The 20,957-nt window shown below is 46.8% G+C and overlaps 3 protein-coding genes across 9 annotated transcripts in view; all 3 read right to left on the bottom strand.

Moving 5' to 3' along the window:
• Positions 1–64: 64 nt before the first annotated feature.
• Positions 65–10,583, bottom strand: PHKG2 (phosphorylase kinase catalytic subunit gamma 2). Of its 4 annotated transcripts, none has more exons than XM_016132842.2 (10): positions 10,565–10,583; positions 9,885–9,997; positions 4,670–4,845; positions 4,323–4,377; positions 3,210–3,275; positions 2,963–3,126; positions 1,170–1,260; positions 931–1,084; positions 734–859; positions 65–633 (listed from the first exon to the last, which is right to left on the bottom strand). In XM_016132842.2, the coding sequence occupies exons 2-10, from the start codon at positions 9,977–9,979 to the stop codon at positions 340–342; spliced, it is 1,221 nt and encodes a 406-aa protein (XP_015988328.1). In that variant the 5' UTR covers positions 9,980–9,997; positions 10,565–10,583; the 3' UTR covers positions 65–339. The 4 variants fall into 4 exon arrangements, with proteins under 4 accessions (XP_015988328.1, XP_015988326.1, XP_015988327.1 ...); XM_016132840.2 differs by lacking the exon at positions 10,565–10,583 and adding an exon at positions 10,395–10,503; XM_016132841.2 differs by lacking the exon at positions 10,565–10,583 and adding an exon at positions 10,325–10,424.
• A 3,810-nt stretch (positions 10,584–14,393) lies between these two features.
• Positions 14,394–17,477, bottom strand: TMEM265 (transmembrane protein 265). Its single transcript, XM_036225964.1, has 3 exons — positions 17,348–17,477; positions 16,154–16,324; positions 14,394–14,883 (listed from the first exon to the last, which is right to left on the bottom strand). Exons 2-3 carry the CDS (start codon positions 16,319–16,321, stop codon positions 14,722–14,724), a joined length of 330 nt encoding a protein of 109 aa, XP_036081857.1. The 5' UTR covers positions 16,322–16,324; positions 17,348–17,477; the 3' UTR covers positions 14,394–14,721.
• The window catches only part of LOC107503969 (Snf2 related CREBBP activator protein), a 34,095-nt gene continuing 27,531 nt past the window's right edge, over positions 14,394–20,957 (bottom strand). For 3 of the 4 annotated variants that reach the window (XM_016132835.2, XM_016132834.2, XM_016132829.2), the window contains exon 34: positions 17,905–20,944. In XM_016132835.2, coding sequence (XP_015988321.2) covers positions 18,293–20,944 — 2,652 coding nt within the window. In that variant the 3' untranslated portion in view covers positions 17,905–18,292. Of the gene's footprint in view, positions 14,521–16,153; positions 20,945–20,957 lie in introns of those variants that run through there. The other variant, XM_036225962.1, reaches the window with a different exon arrangement.

Below are 20,957 nucleotides of genomic sequence, written 5' to 3'. Positions count from 1 at the left end.
TGCCCTTCCGAGCACCTTTCTGGGTTTCCCTGCCAAAGCCAGACACCAGACATAGGGCACTGGCTCCCCCTGACATGTAACAGATTTTATTGCATACATAGCACAGGCAGCACTAACAAGGCCAGGTATGGCATTCTGAGTGGCTCCCTTCCACCTCAGCTCTGCTCTCAAAGTCCTGGCCAGTGGGGGCAGGTGTACAGGGCTGGTCTTCATGATAGTATGATCAATGGTGGGCCTGACCAGGCAGGTGGGCCTGAGGCCAGAGCCCAGAGTGGCTGGAATGATAAAAATCGTCCTTTTGGAGAGTCCTGCTTTCTGAGATTCCCCAGGCCTGAGGTGCTATCCCAGCACCAGCATGGCCTCATCCTCGATGATAGCAGCCGAGTCCCCCTCCTCTTCAGGGCCCATGATGGGAAAAGGCCCAGGAGGCCGGTGCTGGAAGAGAGCTGCCCGGTTCTGCTGCTCACCCTTCTTCACCCAGTGCCCATAGAGCCGGAAGGCACAGTTGTCAATGAGGCGCCGCACTGGCCGCAATGCATAAGGGTCCCTCAACAGTGCACTCTTGGTCAGTGGCCGTACACGGTGGGTACTTAAGGCCACTCGTCCAGCAGCCAACACTGTCCACACTGCCACCTGGGAAGGGGAGAAGTGTGAACTCCAGTGTAGCATCTGCCATAGGAGAAAGATCATGGGACAGAAGATCAGGCCCAGACCCTGACACTCTCAGGCTTACCCGGAACCGCTGTCGGGGGGTGAGCTTCCAGGACTGGCTGCCTTCACAACGCTCAAAGAAGGGGTGCTGTAGGGCTTGCTCAGCTGTCAGGCGCTCCTCAGGGTCCACCTGCAGCAGTCTCGAGATCTAGGGTAACCCCAGAACATGAGGGGAAGCTCCTGGTTCTCCCTCCTTGCTCCCTCATGGCCCCAACTCACCAGGTCTTTGACAGTGTTTGAACGATCATCCCACTCAGGTGAACTAAACTGGTACTGGCCCTCCATGATCATGCGTAACATCAGGATCTGGCGCCGATGCCAGAATGGTGGTGAGCCAGCCAGGAGTGTGAACAAGATGACCCCACAGGCCCAGCTGGGAAAGAGACCAAAGTCAGGCAGGACTAGGTACTGGGCAAATGACACTACACAGAGGAAGGCAGGGGAGACCAGAAACTCACAGATCGACCTCCTTGCTGTAGCCTGGGTGGGTTTCATCCATGGAGCATTTAAGGATCTCTGGTGCTAGATACCCTGGGGTCCCACACAACTCTGGAGAGAGAGGGCTGAGATTGACGGGATGCCAACCAGTCCACTGCCGAGTCTCAATACTAGATCCTGACCGTACTGAACAACTCAAAATATCTGCTAAGGCTCCTGATGGCCTTCTTGGGAAAACCTGATTTTTGGATTGACTTCAAGGTCCTCCCCAACTGTATCACTTGCCGCCTCCAACCCTCTAGCCAAGCCAACCTACCCACTCCTCACAAAACATGTTACCACATTTTTACATATATAACACATGGAAAACAAATCTTTTCTGCATTCCTTCCTACTCCTAAAATTTCTAAACTGGTTAGCAGAAACACCATTCAAACCAAGGGGAATGAGTAGGAGTATGGGATTTCTTCCGAAACATACTAGGTAAGTCCCTTGTTTAAAACTCTTCCTTGGTTCCCCATTATGCCCTCAGGGTCAAGTCTACTACAGCACAGAGGCCTCCATGACTTGATTGAAGCCTATATTGTTCATTTCTTCTACCACCTCAGGCACCAATTCCCAGAAATTTCCAAACTATTCCATGGCACAGTTTCAGGAGATCTTACTAGGCCTAAACTGAAAATGACTCTCTTGGGAAATTCATTCCTACACCAAATATTTGTTGCCTACTATGTACCAAGCACCATATAAGACAGTGATAAATTAGATAAATTAGCCCTTACCAGACTGTGCCAGAAAGCAAAAGAGAAACTAATGGAGTAAGATCTGTGAATGAAGGGAGTAAAGAACTAAAAAAAGGAGCTCTAACCTGACCTAGAGCTTTAAAGTGAAGCCTGAATTACCGAAGCTAAGGGAGAGGGTAGAATGGGCAGGGACAAAGGTAATTCCAAATGGGGAAAAGTGTATGTAGAAGCCCAAAGGAAACAAAGCGCAGTATCTGTAAGATGTGTTAAGTCCACAGATCTTAATCAGTATGAGCTCTGGAGTCAGACTGCCCAAGTTCAAGTCTCAGCTACATGATCTTGGGCAAGTTACAACACATCTATAAAATGTAGATACAAATACTATCACACAGAGTTGAGAGGATCTAGAAAAATAAACCCTGTGAAGACTCAGCGTGGTGCCTAGCTCACAGTAAGTGTCCAATAAATACTATTAAATCTGGTGCAAAGCCACTGAGAGAAAATAGCGTATTAAAAGCTCTGAGGAATCCCACAGATGAACTTGGTTTAGTTTTCCATTTGCACCAGAAATATTTGTCACAACAAATGAATTAACATTTAGTTCTTTACTCCCTGAGTCCCGGTGCACCAGGTGAGTAGTACTGTCTGGCCACATCAGACTCCTCGTAGAACCTAGACCACACACTGTGGTGCTGTGTGTGCAGACCCCAGGTGTGCATCTGAGCCCTGCTATTCCCCTCTCCCTCTTTCCTCCTGGAGTAAACCCAGCCTCCCAAGGCACAGCTCTGGAGCCCCCTGCTCTGGGGGTCCCTCCAGCTAAATCAGGTGTTCCCCAGCATGGCCCCTAGCCCCTGCTGGGTGTCACTAATCTGCTCACTTATCTGTCTCCATCCCCCCCAGGTCAGGAAACCCACTCTGAGTTGCACACAGGCTTTGTACCCAGAGGGTGCTTAGCAAGTGCTGACTTCTCTTTCCTTGGTACCTGGGACTCAGTTCTCAGATCTAGCCAACCAGCCTCAGGTCTGGGTCTCCTTCCCTTTTAAACCTCTTAGGGCACCAGGTCCCCTCACCTCGAAGCTTCTTGCCAGGTTCCAAGTGGCAGGAGAACCCAAAATCTGAAAGTCGGATCTGCATATTGTCATCTAGGAGAATATTCTCAGGCTTCAGGTCTCGGTGTACAATGTTGTTGGCATGGAGAAAGCTCACCGCTTCCAGCAGAGACCTCATGATGGACCTGGGGGAGGTGCAGTCTTCTCTGCTTCTCCCTGCCCCACCCCATTCCCTGCTCACCCTAGGGGCTGCAGGCTCAGCCTTTACCTGGTTTCCTTTTCTGAGAGGGCCACCTTCTCTGTGAGATAGTCAAACAGCTCTCCCTTCCGCATCCTAAGGGATAGGAATGGTTGGCAGGTAGGTGCCCCTCACAGTGGAAATTGAGAAAATAAGCCGGTGCGCACAGAAAATACTACAGAAGAGGCCAGTAAAGAGAGATTCTTCTGTAGACAAACTAAAGGGTCTCAAGACGGAACACTTCAAGAATGAGTTGAATGCCGGGGACAGTTTGGCCCAGGGGTTGGCAGTTGAAATATCTTCACTGTGTCATGAGGGGGCTTTTTTAGCAAGAATAAGTGCCTTGTGCCAATAATTTAAAGGAGGCCCTTGTTATCTGATACCCAGAAAAGGCCTTGTAAAGTGAATCTATAACACCGACCAAAATTTCACAGTTAATAGTGGCAAAAACATTGAATAGGACCTCATTTTGAATTTTGTCTTCTCTTTAAAAATTGAGATAATTGCAACTCTGCATCAATCCTTAAATATGAAGAACACATCAGGTATTTGGGGGAGTATCATTGTTCTGCAAAATTACATGATGGTAAAAGACACTTTCTATCTCCCTTCAGACTTTTGCAGAGGGTCATTTCTGTATGAAGGCTGTGAGATTTTTCCAAGGGCCCCTCTTAAATATTTGGTAGTCAAATCATTCTTTTGAAGTAACTTTGTAACTGGTTTGTATTATATTGTATAACATTTGACATTCAGATTCAGGCTGACCAGAAAAAAAATTGATGGGCAGAGATAGACACTATTATAGGGTATTAAACAATGAGAATAGTGAGTGAGAATCTGTTTTATAAGTGGTTAGCTGCTACATGACACTCCTCTAAATCAGCCCTTTCTTCCCTGCTAACCCTCTGCCATGAAGGACCAGGATAGGACCCCTTGGGTCATAAAGACCCTTTGTATTTGACTGATCACTATTACTCTTGAAGAACTTGCCTCAATCAAGGCACCCAGGAAAGGGCATGTAGGCCCTAGCTGGAGCAGAGGAAAATGTGAACAGGGTAGGCTTCAGCCCACTGTGCTATAAGGCTGAGGCCATGCATGGAGGGGAAGAGGAGGCTTCTCAGATCGGGGAAGGGAGATACTCACAGGTCAAACACCAGGAACATGAAGCTAGAAGACTCGTAGGAATCGATGAGAGTGACTGGGGAAAGAGGCAGAAAGGCAGAGAGACAGAGATGCAAAGGAGCAGATACATATTAAAGGGGCTTTCCACCCTGAGGCAGCAGTGGGCTGTTACTGGGAAGGAAGGAGAACCAAAGGAGGCAGTAGGGACCCAAAGGCTAGCCACACTTTGAGGTGGAGCAGAGCCAGGAGGAAGGGAACAGAGGGGTAGAGAGGCATTGTTGGGGGTGTGTGTGGGGGGGGGAGTGGGTGGTGGGCTGGGCCAGCAGGAGTTGATTGTCAGCTAACAGGAGCAAGGAATGCAGCCTCACTGATGTGGGGGTGGCCAGCGACCTGGCGAAGGATGTGAGTCTCTCGCCGCGTGGCTTCTCGCACCTCCTCCAGCTGCTCAGGACTTAGTCGCTCAGTTGTCACCTCCATGATCTTTACCGCAAACTCATGGCCAGTAGCTCGATGAACACAACGGCGGACCACAGAGCTCACTCCTCTGCCAGAGTCAGACAATGCATGGGTCAGGGCCTCCTGTTCTCTCATTTCCACGCAGAGTGGAGCCTCAGTATCCTCAAATACACTGCGCTAGACTCTGAAGACCCACCTGGACAAGGCAATCTGCTAAGGAGCTCATCCTGGCCTACAGCAGCTTCACAGTAGCTTCAGCAACCAACCTGAGTACCCAGTACAAAGCTCACAGGGAAGACGGGCAGGGGTCCTAAACTCTGCCACAACCTCCATCATTAAACTTCAACAAGCCCTTTTCACACTGAGCCACAGAAGTTGCTCTTTGCCCCGAAACCCCACAAGAAGAAAGTAGGAAGAAATGATCTATGCCTCCCTCCAAATTTTACTCACACTTCCCTGATTACCTCATCCAAATCCCAAAGTTCCCCTACATTACCTCAAGCATAGGAGGCTCCAAATAAATACTGGGCTTCTGCTTAGCCATCTCTGAAATGTAGCCAACAACATTTTGAAAGGATTAATGAGGTAGAGACAGGAAAGCCCATTGTAAAGAGAAAGTCGTAGATAAATTTTCTTGCTTGGGTTCTGTCACCAACTCCATATATCCCTACGAGTACCTCAGGCTAAGATACAAATCTTTCCAGGATCTTACCTCACACTACATTTCGCATGCTGGTTCCCTAGCTGCCCTTCACATAACTTTACTACTGTGCTCTCATGGCCTCCTTGCCCTTACACAGCTTCCTTTGCTTACAATGCCTATCACCTATATCTCTAGTTCAACCAAGAGATTCAAACTATTGACCCTATGACCAAACACAACCCACGGATAGATTATATTTTGGTCAGTGCAATGTTCTTTTCAAAGCTGAATTCACAAGGACAAGAACCCTCTAGCTGCCACAATGTTCACCACTTCCTACTGTCTTACTCTTAGCCACTTCACAGTTTTAATTTCCTCCCCAACCACTAACGTTATGAGTTTGAGGCCCTAGTCTAATTATTACTCATCTTTTAATGAACCTGAGAATCTGTTGCAAGCTTGAGACCTCTGCCACATACATACATTTTCACAATTTCAGGGGATTCAAAGACCACCTGAAGCCATCCAGCTAAGAATCTCTGCTTTAAGGCCTGAAGTAAATGCTACTTCTTCCGATTCTTTGGTAAGTCTCCAGCAGGAAGGGACCACTCCCTTCTCTGGCATCAGACAGCATTTTACCTGAAAAAGCATTCACTCTTAAGCCTTCTTATCACAACTGTTTATATGGAAAATCCAGGTCTTCAGACTCAAAGTCCAAATTCCTTCTACTGTTACACCCCAGTACCTTGTTCTCAACCACCCTCCACCTTCAAACGTTAAGATTTCTCCAAGATCCCATCCTTCCCCCTGTTCTCAGGCTATATATAATATACTCTTCCTCAGTTATCTTATTGACCTCCATGACTTCAACCTTCATGCCCAGATGTTACGCCAACATGTCTTACTGAAGACCACTTCCTGATGGTCCTAGGCATCTCACACTCATTGGCACTACTGAACACCTCATCCTCCCCTGAAACTAGCTCCTCAACCCACATTCCTGATCTCAATTAATGGCAATGCCATTCAAACAGACTTCCAAACCAGAAATCTTGAAACCATTCTTGGCTTCTTCCTCTCCTTATAATCTATCACATTCAACAAGTCCAGTCCACTCTATGGATCTCTCGAATCTGTTCCCTAGTATTCCACCTCCACAACCACAGCAGCCTTCTAACTGATCTCCCTGCTGCTTATCACAGCCACTGCAAACCATCTGCTACACTGGTTTTAGAATTAGCTTCTTGAAACAGTGCCAATCATGTCATTCACTGCTTAAATACTTCCCAGCTTAAATTCTCTAAGTGTTCCCTCATTCCTCAGCAGAACGCCTAGAGCAACCATCCTTTTTTAAAATGATAACTACTAATACTTTCACCCCTATAGTCAACTGTGGAATGCATTCATAATTTTTTTTTTCCATATTGCCTCCCTAATAACCTACAAGATCAAAAATCGAATCCCAATTCCTTCACCTTTCATTCAGGGCCTTCACCAAACAGTCTGTCGTTTCAGCCTCATCTTTATAGCTATAACTCTGCTATTCAATCCTTGTTTTAGTGATTTATAACTTATCACCACTTTCCAGGAAGTGCCAAACTCTTCAAAAGCTTCTGGCCTTTATACAAGAAGAGACTGGTACTCTGGGAAAAGTAAATTAGTGAGTGTGCAGGTAATTTACTATGCAGAAAAAAAACAAAAAAGAAAAGATAGACCAAGGAGACAAGGGATACTGCTATCACAGTAATCTTGGAATGAGATGATAAGGACCCTACCCTCTGATCTGCCTTTTCCAAAACTGGTCTTTCTGTGTCCCTTGGCAGTAGAACCACTGCCCTTCCCTAAGGATTTATCCTAGCTTCTGTGAATCCTACCTTACCTGGTACTAAAACCCTGCTGCTCAGCACTTGAACCCTAGCTCTCCCCAATACTCTCCCCTGGTGACCTCCATGAAGTCCCAGGAGCTTTAAATACCAACTATGTGTAAATGACTCCTGCTACACTGTCTCAAGCCTACATTTCTCTCCAGAATTCCGATTCCAATGGCCTTTTTGACGTTTCCATGTGATATCTAAAAGGTGTGTAAACAAATCTGACGGACACATCTCTGTCCATCATGCCAACCTTCCAGAAGCACATTCTTCCTGTGTTCTTTCTAACTCACGGATGGCATCTCATTCATTCATTCATTCATTGGGGGGAGGGGTCAGGTTTATACATTTTTTTACTGTTTTGTTTTCTAAATTAGAGCAGGTAGTGATCCTGGAGCAGAAGATCCCTGAACGAAGGTGATGGTGGTGGGCTGATACGCCATTTAGTAGAGAGTAAAGAAGTGAGAGGAGGAGCAATTCCTGCGAGTAGAGGTTGCGGTGGGGATGGCCCTCTATCTGTCTATGGATGTGGTGGAGGTCCTGGGTTTTATGAGCAACCTGCTCCTTGGTTTGATGTTGCTGGAATTCTTTTCCAAGTCTTTAAATTTTTGTTTCTGTTTTTTGTAGCTCATCTTGAGCTTATAGTTGGTTTCTGAATTCTTCATTTTTCTGTAGTGATCATCACTAACAGGTGTAAAATCAGTGTCTGATCTTCATCTATGCTTGAACTCTGGGTCCACCCACTGCAGCACCCCATGCTCTTTGGTTTTCTTACAAAACTGTGAACTGGCTGAGGCAGTGCCAGAGAGAAAGGCCTTGGGAGAGGGGCCGGCAGGACTCACTGGTCTCAGGCCAAGTCCTGCCCTAAAACAGCAGCCGCCACCCCTCCCCCATGTTGGTGTGTCCTCCAGCTCCTTGGGGGTGGGGACTGCCACAGATGACACCTCTTTAGTCTGCCTTGCTGGTTTCTCCTTCTCTAACCCCTAATGAAGACATGCCCCAGAGCCTGAGCCTAGACTTTTTCATTTCTCCATTTATATTGTCTCACCTGCTACATACATACTGATACTTCCCAAATTTACAGCTCTAGCTCAGCTCTCTCCCTTGAGTTCCAGACTCACAAACCCACCTGACAACTCCAGTTGTATATCTCAAATTTAACATTTCCAAAAGAGAACTAACTCTTGATTTGCTTGGCCCTCCCCACAATCTGATCCTCCTCAGTCTTCTCCATTTCAATAAATGGTACTCAAGTGCTCAAACTCAAACCTTAGAAGTTATTTGGTTTTCTTCTCTTTCCCTCATGGTTCATATCCAATCCTTCAGGAAACTGTATCAAGTCTCCTTCAAACCATCATTTAAATCTATCCACTTCTCTCCTTCTCTACCACCACCACTCTGGTCTTAAATCATCACTATCACTCGCCTGAATGAATCAGTAGCTTCCTAACTGGTCTCTATGCTTCCATTCTTGCCCTGCTCCTATCCATTCTATATGTAAGAGCCAGAATGATCTTTTTTTAATGGTAATGACACACCTATATTGAGCGCTTACCATGTGCCAGGAAGTATTCTATGAATATCATATTAGCTCTTTCCACCCTCACAGCAACCTACAAAGTAGGATCTATTTTATTACCAATTACAATAGAGAGAGAAACTGCGGCACAGAAAGGTTAACTTCCTAGTCCACAAATCACAGAAATGTAGTTCAGATCATGTTACTATTTTGTTTGAAACAATCAATTTCACTAACATTTAAATTCCTTATCATGGCTTATGGCCTTACATAATTTAACCTTTATTTACCTTCTCCAATTTCCTCCTCCTTTCTCAACTTCCAGACATTATATATACTCTTAGTGCTTGAATAGGCCCTTTCCTACCATGACCCTTTGTACTTGCTATTTCCTCTGCTCAGAATAGATCTTGCCTCAGCTCATGCCCTGTTCATTCGCATCCTCAAGTCTCAGCTTCATTAATTACTGTTGTTCCTTCATCCTATTTATTTTCTCTATAGCACTTACATTGATCTTTATCTTGTTTCCGTGTTGATTGTCTGACTCACTAGAATATAATTTCCAGAAGGGAAACCTTGTGGGTCTTGTATTCCCAGTGCCCAGCACAGTGCACTCAGCACATTGCACACGTTTAAGAAACCTTTGATGAATAAATGTATCTGCCACTGCCTCTATAGGTGAGAACTTCCTTCTATTCTCTGCATGCTGAACTCCTTCCTACTCATCTTTCAAGACCCACCTAACACCTCTTCTGGGAAGCTGTGGTTTTCTGAGACCCCCACACCACTTTTTACACAGCTTGATACTTTTGAATGTTCACGTGTCTCTTTAAGTTACTTCACTTGGAGTACCTCCAGGGCATAAGCATCTCTCCTACGCTCCGCTGTTTAGCTTTCTGTCTGGCCCATAGTAGGTACTTCGACTATGTTTGAACATATAAATGAATACATTCGTGAATGAATGGGGGTTGCTAACCCAGAATAACAGCCTAGACACCAAATGTTCCCCCACTACCCACTAACCTTTCCCGATTAGGAATATCCAGCCTTAGCAAGAACTGTGTATACCGACTTCTCCCTAGCCGTGGCCTTACCTCCCAATGATGTCCTTAGGGTCGTACTTCTGGTAAAACTCCTTGGCCGCGGCCCAGTCGGGCAGCTCATCCTCCGGTCCCACATCCAGCGTCATTCTGAAAGAGGTGGGGGCCTGTGTGGACGGAACGGAGGGCAGTGAGGGCAGGGAGGCCCACAGACTCTGAGAGGACGCACATAGCGGCTGGCGGAGGCACAGGCCTTGAGGCTGAGGCGCCAGGATCCTGGGGGTTGGGGACGGGGTGGGGGAAGGAGCGGGACTAGGGAGACCCCGGCAAAGGGCCTAAGGGGCGAACGGGTTGGCAGGACAGGAAAGGGGACGGGGAAGGGGGAGGGAAAAGGCTGGAGAATAAGGGAAGGGGTATACGGGCAAGCGGCTGTTGCTGCGCAAGCGCACTTGGGCGAACGCTGGGAGGGGGCCCGGGGTCTCGCGCAGGCTCACCCACAGGGGCGGGGAGATAAGCCGGGGTTGACGCTAGGCCGCTAGGTCGCCGGATTCTCCAGTCCCTTACCTTACCCTGGGGAGGTGCCGGCAATCCCTCAGGCCCCGCCCCCATCTTGCCTGCCAATAGCCAGCGCCACCCGAAGACTGCGGTTCAAAAACCCTTCCAATTGGAAACTTATAGTCCAATAGGAAGCCGAGAGTCCCTAGGCTGGCGCGAGCGTTGGAACTCCGAGTTACCTAAGCCTTCGACGCTAGGGCGGGCTTCAAATATGGCCAATCAGCGCACGGCATCTGCAGGGGCCAACAGAGGGCGGAATCTGTTGACCAGTGAAGTTGGAGGCCTGGAACCGAACCCGGAAGTTAGATTTACCGAGAAGCATGACCCCTGGTAGTCGGGATGCAGGACTCGCTCGCTGCGCCTCCGCTTTCCGGACTTGAGCATGGCCCGCTCGGTCTCCTCCCAGCATCCCTATCTGAATTCAGCCCTATAATAGCAGCCAGGTCCAAAGCGCCTGCCTTGAGGGGCCGACTCCAGCTGTTAAAATGTTCAGAGCACAGAGCTTGGACCCCAACTTGGCCACTTAGTGGACTTGGATATGCCACAGTCCGTCAGCCTGAAGAGGCTGCCTCGTCCTGTGGCTGCTCCGACTCCTCTTGAATACCTCCAAAGCTGTAGCGCTCATCATCTGAGGTTATACGTTTTCCCAATCTTCCACCACCCCCTTCACAAAAACCTTGGGGAATGTCACACTCTGTTCTAAACCTACCAGGTTGTGAGATTCTGCCAGCAGCGACTTGATTCATAAGCCTTCTCAGTGTACAGCTCAACCCTGGCATTCACTTACTCATTCAACAAATATTTGTTGAGCTTCTAAGCGCTAGACTAACAGCAATGAAGAAAAGAAATCCCTACCCTTGTGGAAGTTATGTTCCAGCGAAAAAGGAACAGAATGAATTCATTTAATCTTCTACCAACTATCTTAGAAATGTCACTTTGGGATCGCAACCATGTTAAGAGGCGAAAAACAAATCCAAATTAACTTTATAACGGAGTATTTTGACTTCATAGCATCGATATAAACACAAAATAATTACAAAGAAATCTTGAACTTAGCAGTCTTGTCATTTGGTAGTATTAATGGGATAAATATTCTGAAATTTTTTTGAGCAAATGAATAAACATTGATGTAGGCAGCAGCCAAGGTTCTTACTGTGGGAGTATGGAATTTGGAATGGGGAGAGAAAGAACTTTGATTTAAATTGCAGGTGTGATTTTATAAATAGATTTAAAACAGATATGTTCTAGCTCTAACCTCTGAAAGGGCCTGCAAGCAATAACGTTTCAGTAGAATGAGCATAGCTTGTGTCTATATTCTGAATTCAAAGTACCAGTCCTCAGTAAAAGGAACCAGGGCTCGTTGGGAAAAATGGCCAATTCCCAGGCTGGGGTAGAAAAAGTGCAAGATAAGCCTGGAATAATTTGTGCCAGAAAGTAAGTGAAGAAAGATGGGGACTTATCAGGACACAAGAACCAGGTTGAAGGGGTTTCCACTGGCCAAAATCAAGGACAAAAATAATAAGACCCAGAGGGCCATGAGGGAGTCTTCTGATGTACTAGAAATGTCCTATTTACCTAGGTGGTATTACACAGTTGTGTTCACATGAACACATTTACCAAACTGTACACTTAAGATCTGTGCACTTTATGTAAATTATACCTCAACAGAAACATTTTAAGGATGATAGTAATGAATATAACAAATTTAACTAAAAAACAATCTGAGACAATATGGACAACTAAAAATTGTAAATAATGGAGAAAAAGACCTTATTCATAGAATGCCAACTGATAAATGTAGAATGATAAACTTAAAACATCAACATTTTGTGAGCCTCATAATTGACTCGGGCAAATGGCATTAAAATTATTGGTGAAAATTTGCTGAGGAACAAGGTATTTGTACAGATTATTTTTTAATTATGAAAGAAAAAAGGTATCATTACCTTGCAGAAATCTGATAGATACTACCTTAACCAAGTTGTCAATGTTACTACTACCAATAAGAGGGCAAATTGACATCATAGACATCATATACCTCTTGATGTGATGTACTGAGGACATACAACCCAAATTGAGGACATTCTACAAACTGGCCTGCCCTTAAAAAATGGCATGAAAGACAAACAAACAAACAAGGATGAGGACATACTAAAAATTGAAGACTGAAGAGAGATGACAACTCAGTGCAATGAATGTTCCCACGATGAACCTTAAAAAGCAGAAATTGTTAAAGGACGTTATTGGGACAACTGGAAAATTTGAACATGGACTATATATGACATATCGATGTTAACTTCTCTGAATCATAATTGTACTGTAGTTATGTGAGGGAATATCTTTGTTCTTAGGAGATCAAGAAGTATTTAGGAATAAAGGGCCTTCAATTTACTAATGGTTCAGCAAGAACAATATGTGTATTTAGAAAGGTAGAAAGCAAATGTGGGGAAATAGTAAAAATTATAAATCTAAATAAAGAGTACACAAGTTCTTTGTACTATTATTATTCTGTTGGCTTGAAACTTTTTTCAAAATAGTTAAGAATTAACAAGACCTCATTTAATCAGTTTGGGGCAATGGGATATATTCTCTTCTAGTAAGCTGAAGTTACTGATTCATCAAATACTAGCTTTAAAAAAGTTTTTGTAAATATCTCGCTAGAATGTGTTCTCCTGTTGACCAGGCAGCACCTCACACCAATTAAATTAGAATCTCCAGATATAAAAAGCCCAAGCATAAATATGTTTTAGGGCTCCCCAGGTGGCTCCACTGTTGAAACCAAGGTTGAGAACCATTGCTCTATATATGGCTTCCACCTTTTGTCATCATTTTAAACTCTAGGACCAACAATGGATTCTTTTCATTTTTCCTTCTGGGAGCACTTTGAAACACTGAGACAACTATCATATGCCTCTCCTTCCCTTTAATCTTCTCTTCAGTGTGCCATATCTCTAATTCTTCTAGGTGCTCTGCTTGTCTCTGAATTATGGTGAAATAACTCCAAAATTCCATTCTCAGGGCACATGTACTCCAAGAGAAATGTACAAGAATGTCCATAGTAGGATTCATAATATCCCCCACATGGAAACATCTAAAAAATCCACCAATATAAAATGGATAAATTGCAATATATTCATACAATGAAACACTATATAGTAATGAAAACTACAGCTACATCAGATATTGATGAATCTCACAATGTTAGGTTAAAAAAAAGCCAGACATAAAAAGAATACATATGAATCCATTTATATAATGTTCAAATGCGGACAAAACTAAACTACACTGTTAGAAGTCAGAATGGTAGTTACCTGTGGGGAAAAAGGAAGTAGTGATTAGAAGGGATACAAAAGAGGCTTTGGAGTGCTAGTAATGTTGAATTTCCTGTCTGAATGGTGGTTTTTTCATATGTTTGCTTTGTGTTAAATTACTAAACTGTGAATTTGTTTTGGCTATTTTCCTGTATGTGTGATATACATCATTATAAAAATCTTTAAAATATTATCATGAGGCCGAAGATAAAGGATATGAAAATTCATTATAATCATAGAAATCTCCATACATAGGCTGATGGTTGTTATATCCACCTCTTTTGCTCCTCAAATCTGAAACTAAACTGGGACTTAACTAGCTGTATAACCTTAGATAATCTGTGCCCATTTCCTCAACTATAAAATGAGAACAATGGTACCTATTATTGAATGGTTGTGAGGACTGAAGGAGTTAAGAAATATAAGGTGTTTAGGACACAGCCTGGAATACAGCAAGCACTCAATAGATAATAGCTGCTGCTGCTCTTTGGCCTGAGGGTCTCTGTTCATGTGTAAGGGAGAACCTAGGGTCTTTCCAAGAAGAGACACTTCTAGAAGAAGGAAAAAAAAATCTGCCCTTCACGTGGAGCAACTAGTTAAGGGGAGATGCCAACTTTTGCCATCAGTCAGATGTCCATTCTGGCTCTCACCAATGTCCCAGGGAAAGCAGGGGGAAAACAATTAGACAGGAACAATGTTTCACCACTAAAAAAGCTTTTTATTATAAAACAAATTATGGTAAAATCAGGCCTGGTCTTCAATCCCACATCTGGGTAGAGGTCCCTAGGATGGGGTAGGTTGCAGAGAACAGGGAATGGTGGGCACTGAAAGAACAGAGCAGACAAATCTCATCAGTCTCAGCTGCTGCCTCCTTTCGTAAATGACTAGAAGAGCTCTTCCAAAGCCTTTTGAGAGGGAACCATCCTTCCAGCCAGGAAGGACCACTGCTGGCACCAAGACCCTAGCAATGTTGCATTGCAAGATCCAGGATGTCTTAGCTGACTCTCAGCAGAGGCCACCTGGGGTCACTCAGCCTGGGCGATGGCGTAAGAGAGCAGCCACAGAAGCAGGGGGCCCAGAATGAGGACAGCAAACCAGACAGCAAAGCTGGCCAGGATGAACCTCTGGGCCCGGGCCCCCCAGTGCACTGCCTCCTCGGATCGGCCTGCCTTATGCCGCTCTTCCGCCTGTGGGGGCAGGTTTTTGGTTAGGTTTTCCCCCTGCTTTGGTCCCAAAGTGCCCATTACCCAACTCCAATCCTCTACCCTTGTCACGGCTCAAAACCTCCCACCCAAATCCTCTACCTCCCTTTCTAGTTTCTAATTCTCATGCCTCATCTGCAAAGTTATCCACTCTGCTCTACTTTTCAAGGCGGACATTGTTAGCTCACAAGATCATACATGGGAAAGTACTTTCAATCCTTTTATTCCCTATCCTTTTCTACTCACCTGATTCATTCCAAATTTGGAATTCTTGGCAAGAAACAGTGGGCAGTCTCAGGGTATTTCACTCGTATTTAGTCAAATAACATCCCATTCTCATTAACCTAATAGGTCCCATCTTTTTCATTATTAAGGATTCTTTTTATGATTTTGCCCTAATGAAACCCAGAAGTTTATGATGATAGGAATAGTTTCTGATTGTAAAATACAACTATGGCTGATAAAATTCCAGCATGATATTTAAGTTAGCCTGGGTAGCTTTTCAAAAGGTACATGTACAGTTTCTGTTGGGTATTTTAAATGTGAAACCCTCTCAAAAAATCTTATAGCTCTGTCTGGACTCCTAGGGATTGCTCTCATTATTGCTCAGCTGACTCCAATCTCTCCTCTACTAATTCATTCTCCATGTAGGCCTTGAGAGGGGATCTTACTGAAACACAGATCTAACCATGTCACTCTCCTCTACAAAAAACCTTAAATGACTCCCTAGTATTTTCAAAATAAAGTTGAAACTCCTAAGCACAGCATGGGAGGTCCTTGGAAATCTGGATTCTCTGGCTTCATTTCTCACTATTCCTCACTGGTCTAATCATGCTGACTTCATAGTCCAGGTCACCGTACACACTGATCCCTATTTGGAATGCCTTACCACCATCTTTTAAGGTTATTTTCCTATCACCTCACCAACTTTCCTTTCCTGTCACTTACTCTACCATACACAAGTTATCACACACATATATCCTCCCTAGCTCCCAGAATACCCTGTATCTATCATAGTACTGATAAGCTGCATTCTATTAATAATTATCCATTTCACAGCCATCTTTCATTAGACTGTGGGCCCTCGGATGGCAGAAAGCATGTCTTATTCTCATTTCTCACACTGGGCTCAATGCCGAGCTCTGACAGGTACTTCGTAACTGTTTGTTTGATCAATGTAGATAGATCAGACATACAAAACAATTGCCTTACTACACCCAACACCCCCTGCTCCCATAGGAACTGCATTCCTCACCTTGATGGCAAACACAAGGGCCATGACTCCCAGGCAAGAGCAGCCACAGATAATGCTAGTAGCTGCCAAGTAGCAGAGGCGGAGCCTGCAGCAGCGAATAGGGGATGGAGAATGAGCTGCTTCTGTATTGCTCACCAAGATCTCCACTGCCTTCTCCTTGTCCTCCATCACCTGTGGGCGATACAGTCAAGGTACTTTTAAGCCCAACACTAAGCCCTTGGCCTGGGTGCTCAGACTCCACCCCTCTCTCTGATGATGTCTTCATGGCCTAGCTGACTCTCAAGAATGCTGCCTTACTGGGAAATTCTTCTAGTGACTCATAGACCAAGAAAGGAAATGTGTGGTTGGAATCCTTTTTCCTCAGCCTTTCCAAGTCTTTAATGGCAAGCCAGTGTCAACACAACATTATCTGTATTACTATTTTGACAAGTGGGGAGAAATGAAACAACAGGTGAACATTGAACATAACACAGAATCTCAACAGCTGTAAGGAATCTAAGACTATCCCGAGTCTAATTTTAAATTGTATTTCAAACAGCGCTAAATTCCCTGAAGTTCCTCAGACTGCCCTTGAATATTAAAGAGGGATCAGAGGATAGCACCCTATGCCCTGTACTCGACTTCAAGCAAAGAGGCAGTTTCATGTGGAAAGTTCTGGTGATGGGAGCAAAGAAAAAAATACCCATCTAAGCTCTCTTTATAGTTGAAGAAACTGAACACCAGAGACCTTACCTCCACAAATTGGGGTCTCTCTCCTTCACTATCCTGACTCCCTGCCACCTCCTCTTTCCGTTTTCACCCAGGCCAAATGGCATAATCAGATTAACAGTCTGTATGACCTCATAACCCACACAGAAATCTGCATAAATGATGCCCCATTTAATCATTTATCTCCCTATTTCTCAGGACTTCTGAGCCCTGGCACCCAACCACCTTTCCTCTATCATCTCTAACCATTCCCCTATATCTTAGAAAAAATGAAACCATTTGCAATTCTCTGAACACAAGCAACAAGGGATAGGGAGTGAAAAAGGCAAGATAAGCAAAGAATGGTATGTGCCACAAAGCTGCAGAAGTGGGTATGAAAAAAGAACTCAGATGAGGTAAACAGATATGAATATCGGGCAAGAATACAAGGAGAGGATCCGGGTAGTTGAGATCAGAGGAAATATAAAAATGAAAAGGGGCTCTTACCTGGCTATAGGTCTTGAGAGACTGAGTTTCGGCTTCTGACTCAGGTTTGATTTGGCTTGGGTAGAGATGGAGCTGACTCAGTGCTCCAAGCCAAGCCCAAGGGTGGGGTTGGGTGGCCAGTCACCACCTGAAGAACCCCAGCTCAGATGGAGGTGTGGCTGACTCAAACCAGTTTGGCTAGATAGAGGGAAGCAAGGGAGGGAAAAAGGATGGGAGCAACTCAAGGTAACTAGCATGCCTGCCTTATGGAAAAGTAGTGGAAGCACCTGAGCAAAAAAAACAAAAGCAGGGAAAAGCCTAAGGCATCAGAGAGCTCTGAGGAACTAAGGGAATAAAGTGAGTCTGAGTGAGTGAAAACTAAAACTTTGGGGAAAAGAATCCTACCAGATCAGATTTGCCAAATCTTCTCTCTTCTTGGGTGGAGATCTCTGCCTCAAAGATATACAGCACTGCGTTAGAGAGGAGGTACTAGGGCCTTGTCAAGAGCTAGAGAATGATGCCCAAGTTCCCACCCAACCCTCCACCAGACCAGAAAATCAGAAACCTCCTTACGCAGATGCTCATACAGAAACTAAGTTTATTATTTTTTCTTCTTAAAAAAAGAAAAAGAAAAAAAAACTCATTGTAGAGAACCCCTCCTCCTTCCCCTAAGGATGGGGGGCTTTGATAGCTGGGGAATCAAGTACAAGGGGGTGGGGACAGAGACTATCTTGCCACCCTTAACACTGCCCAGCCACATGGGGTGGAAGGGAAGGGAATATGTGAAATGCCCCATTTCCATGAAACCAGTTGCCTACCCCCTACTTTGGTGGGAAGAAGGGAGAAGGCCCCTATGTCTTCCTGGAGGCTTTCCCCCTCAAAGACTTCAAGTAGTGGTTAACAGAGTCAGGCCTGGTCGTGGAAAGAGGGGCCATGGCAGGAAGCCTTGGTAAGGGGGCAGCCCACTCACGTCTTGGCCTTGCGGCCTCTGTGACTAATAGTGGGGCCAGCTAGGTGGGGAGGGGCACTGCTGCGAAGGATGCGCTGGTCCCCTTGGTTGATAGTTGCACCAAGCCGGTGAGGGCCAGGCCGGCGGCGTGGGGTCCCATCCCCTTCCTCTTCCTCACCTGAGGCTTCAGCCTCAGACTCCTCTACTGAACCCTCAGGCCCCAAGGGACTTGGGGACTGTAGGCGGCCCCGCTTTGCTGACCCAGAACCCCTGCCAACTGGGATCCCTGCCCGTTTGCGAGGCACCTTTTCAGTCTCTAGTGGGGGGACTAGAGACCCTGGACGCAGCCGGGTCGAGCGCAATTTTGGAGCTAACGTAACCAAAGGAGGTGTCAATTCTAAGCTGCCTGGCCCACCATCTGCTAAATCTAGGTCATCCTGAATTACAGCCACCACCATGGACCCTTCACTCTTCCGTCCCCGTATTCCCTCTGTTTCAAGGCGCAAGCGGGCCAGGCGGGTGAGGGGGCGGCTTCCATCTTCATCAGAGGAACTACCCTCACTCTCCCCCTGGCCCTGGGGTAGCCGCCGCCTCCCCAATCCACAGCTCTCAAGGACGGAGGAGATGTCGCGGTCCAAGACAGGGAGCTGGCTGGGCCGAGGTGATGGTGGATTCTTGGGAGGTCGGCCCCGCTTCCGCTTGGGTGGGGAAGTTGAAATGGTGAGAGTGGTGACAGTGTCGGCGACAGTAGCAGTGGGACAGGCTGTGAGTGGTGGCAGGGGTGGTGGGATTGGGAGTGGCTGTGTCCGGCTCTCTAAGTTGCCATCCCCTGGAGAGGAAATGGTCCCAGGAGTGGGCAAATCTCTTGCTTTAGGAGGCCGCCCACGCCTTCTTTTCTCCACAGGTGATAGGATGGACTCGGGTCTATGAATTGGCTGGGGTCCAAGAGGCTGGGGCCCAGGAATAAGCTGGGCGCCCAAGACAGGCTCTGCAACAATAAGGGTCTCAGCCCCAGAGACTGAGTCAGCCCCATTGGTCTTTCCCTTAGAAGTGGATGAAGGTGCCTCATCCACCCCTTGCCCAGCATCTGCTGGAGACCTGTTCTTCTTGGGGGGCCTTCCCCTCCGACGTTTCACAGCAGGAGGAGTGATGGAAAGCAGTGCCCCTTCTCCATTTTCTGGGCTGCCCTCTCTAGTCACCCCCAGCTCAATACGACGGCGAGCTATGAAGGACTGCTGGGATGGGGTGGGCAGTGTGGATGGGGAAGCAGCTTCACAGGGCCCACTGGAGGGAGGTGAGGATTCTGGCCCCAACATGCTGCGGGCAGATGGGCTTCCTGGGCTGGCACCAGTATCAGAGACCCCAGGCACTAGGGCGCTGGCAGTTCCCCGCTGCTGTCGCCGCCGCCTCACCAGTTCCTTTTCCTCTACCACAGTCACTAGCCGTCCTGGCAGCTTGCGAAGCACTTTGGGGCCTGGAGGCTGTCCTGGCCGACCAGCCCCCTGACCTCTAATTTCTACATCGGCACTGGTGCGACGCCGAGGGGGCCGGGCAGGTGAAGGACCCTCAGGTGAGGAAGTGGCTGAAGATGAGGTTGATGGAGCTATGACCTCAGCTGAAACAAGTTCCTGTAGCTTCTCGGGGCTGGATGACGGGGTCTGAGCCTCCACTAGCTCTTCTGAGTTCTTGTCAGCCTCCAATGGCTCTGGAAGTAATTCATCAGACGCTGCTGAGGGTGGGAGCTCCAGCTCATTGTTCTCACTCAGACACGGGGGCACCTCCTCGCCATCAGGCAGCACTGTGAGGATGGTCCCCTCAGCAGGCTCTGGTACTTCCTGCTCTCGATCACTAGGGAAACTGTCAGCCTCCAGGATTGGGCTAGATGCAGAAGAGGTGAGAGAAAGGTTCTTCTCTGACACAGGCAGGATCTCAACAGTAACTGGCAAGAGATCCTTAGGGGGCACAAGAATAAGTGGGGAAGTCTCGGAACTGGCCGTATCAGCCAACTCCAGCGGCTCGGTGGACGTCAATGCTTGTGTACACAGCTCTGCCTCAGGCCCCAAGCCCAAGGAAAGGTTGGTAACGGGTGGAGAGACGGGCACAGAAGGTATACCAAGCAGGAGAGGGGAGGTAGGAGTTAAGAGAGACGTTTGGGCTGGAGGTGGGGTATGAGTCGGTGGAGGGGTACAGGCAGGAGGAGGTGTGCAGGCAGAAGAACAAGATGATGGAATCTGTGGAGGAAGTGGGGGAGAAGGCAAGATATGGACAGGAAGTATGGTTATTGGATTTGGGGCCGAATAGGGAATGGGGACAGGAATTACAGCAGGAGGTGAAGCTGGAGTGGGTCGAGGCCTAGGCGCTGGCCTGGGAACTCGCTCCCTGGCAGGGCTACAGCGGGGGGTAGTGGAGGTGCTATGGGTATGAGGGTTGGATGCGACAGGAGTGTGGTTTGCCCCTTGAATCTCAGCCCGGGCTCCACGAAGACGCTCACTGACACGAGTCCCTGGCCTTTCAGGGGCCTTGGCCTTCTTACTGCGCCGGTGGCTGCCTCCAGCAGTCCCACAGGAAACCTCATCCCCAGCCCCTGGCCCCTCCTCCTCCTCTTGGGGTAGACGGAACACCTCTTCCTTGGCTTGGTCCAGGTCCTTGCGGGCAGCCTCCACTTGCTCCTATTAACAACAG

The sequence above is a fragment of the Rousettus aegyptiacus genome, unplaced genomic scaffold (genome assembly GCF_014176215.1).
Source record: "Rousettus aegyptiacus isolate mRouAeg1 unplaced genomic scaffold, mRouAeg1.p scaffold_m13_p_8, whole genome shotgun sequence".
Taxonomy (NCBI): Eukaryota; Metazoa; Chordata; class Mammalia; order Chiroptera; family Pteropodidae; genus Rousettus; species Rousettus aegyptiacus.
Note: the sequence above shows the minus strand (reverse complement) of the source record. Positions and strands in the feature narration are given on the sequence as shown.

Bases quoted from the DNA above. Each gene is read 5' to 3' on its own strand.
- PHKG2 (XM_016132840.2), bottom strand. From the start codon at position 10,439: ATGGGGGCGGGGCCTGAGGGATTGCCGGCACCTCCCCAGGGTAAG. The intron at 9,998-10,394 runs GTAAGGGACTGG...CCGTCCACACAG, and splicing joins CGGCACCTCCCCAGGGTAAG to GCCCCCACCTCTTTCAGAAT. The intron at 3,276-4,322 runs GTGAGTATCTCC...CCTATCCCTTAG, and splicing joins ATGTTCCTGGTGTTTGACCT to GATGCGGAAGGGAGAGCTGT.
- TMEM265 (XM_036225964.1), bottom strand. From the start codon at position 16,321: ATGGAGGACAAGGAGAAGGCAGTGGAGATCTTGGTGAGCAATACAGAA. The intron at 14,884-16,153 runs GTGAGGAATGCA...CTGCCCCCACAG, and splicing joins CCCTTGTGTTTGCCATCAAG to GCGGAAGAGCGGCATAAGGC.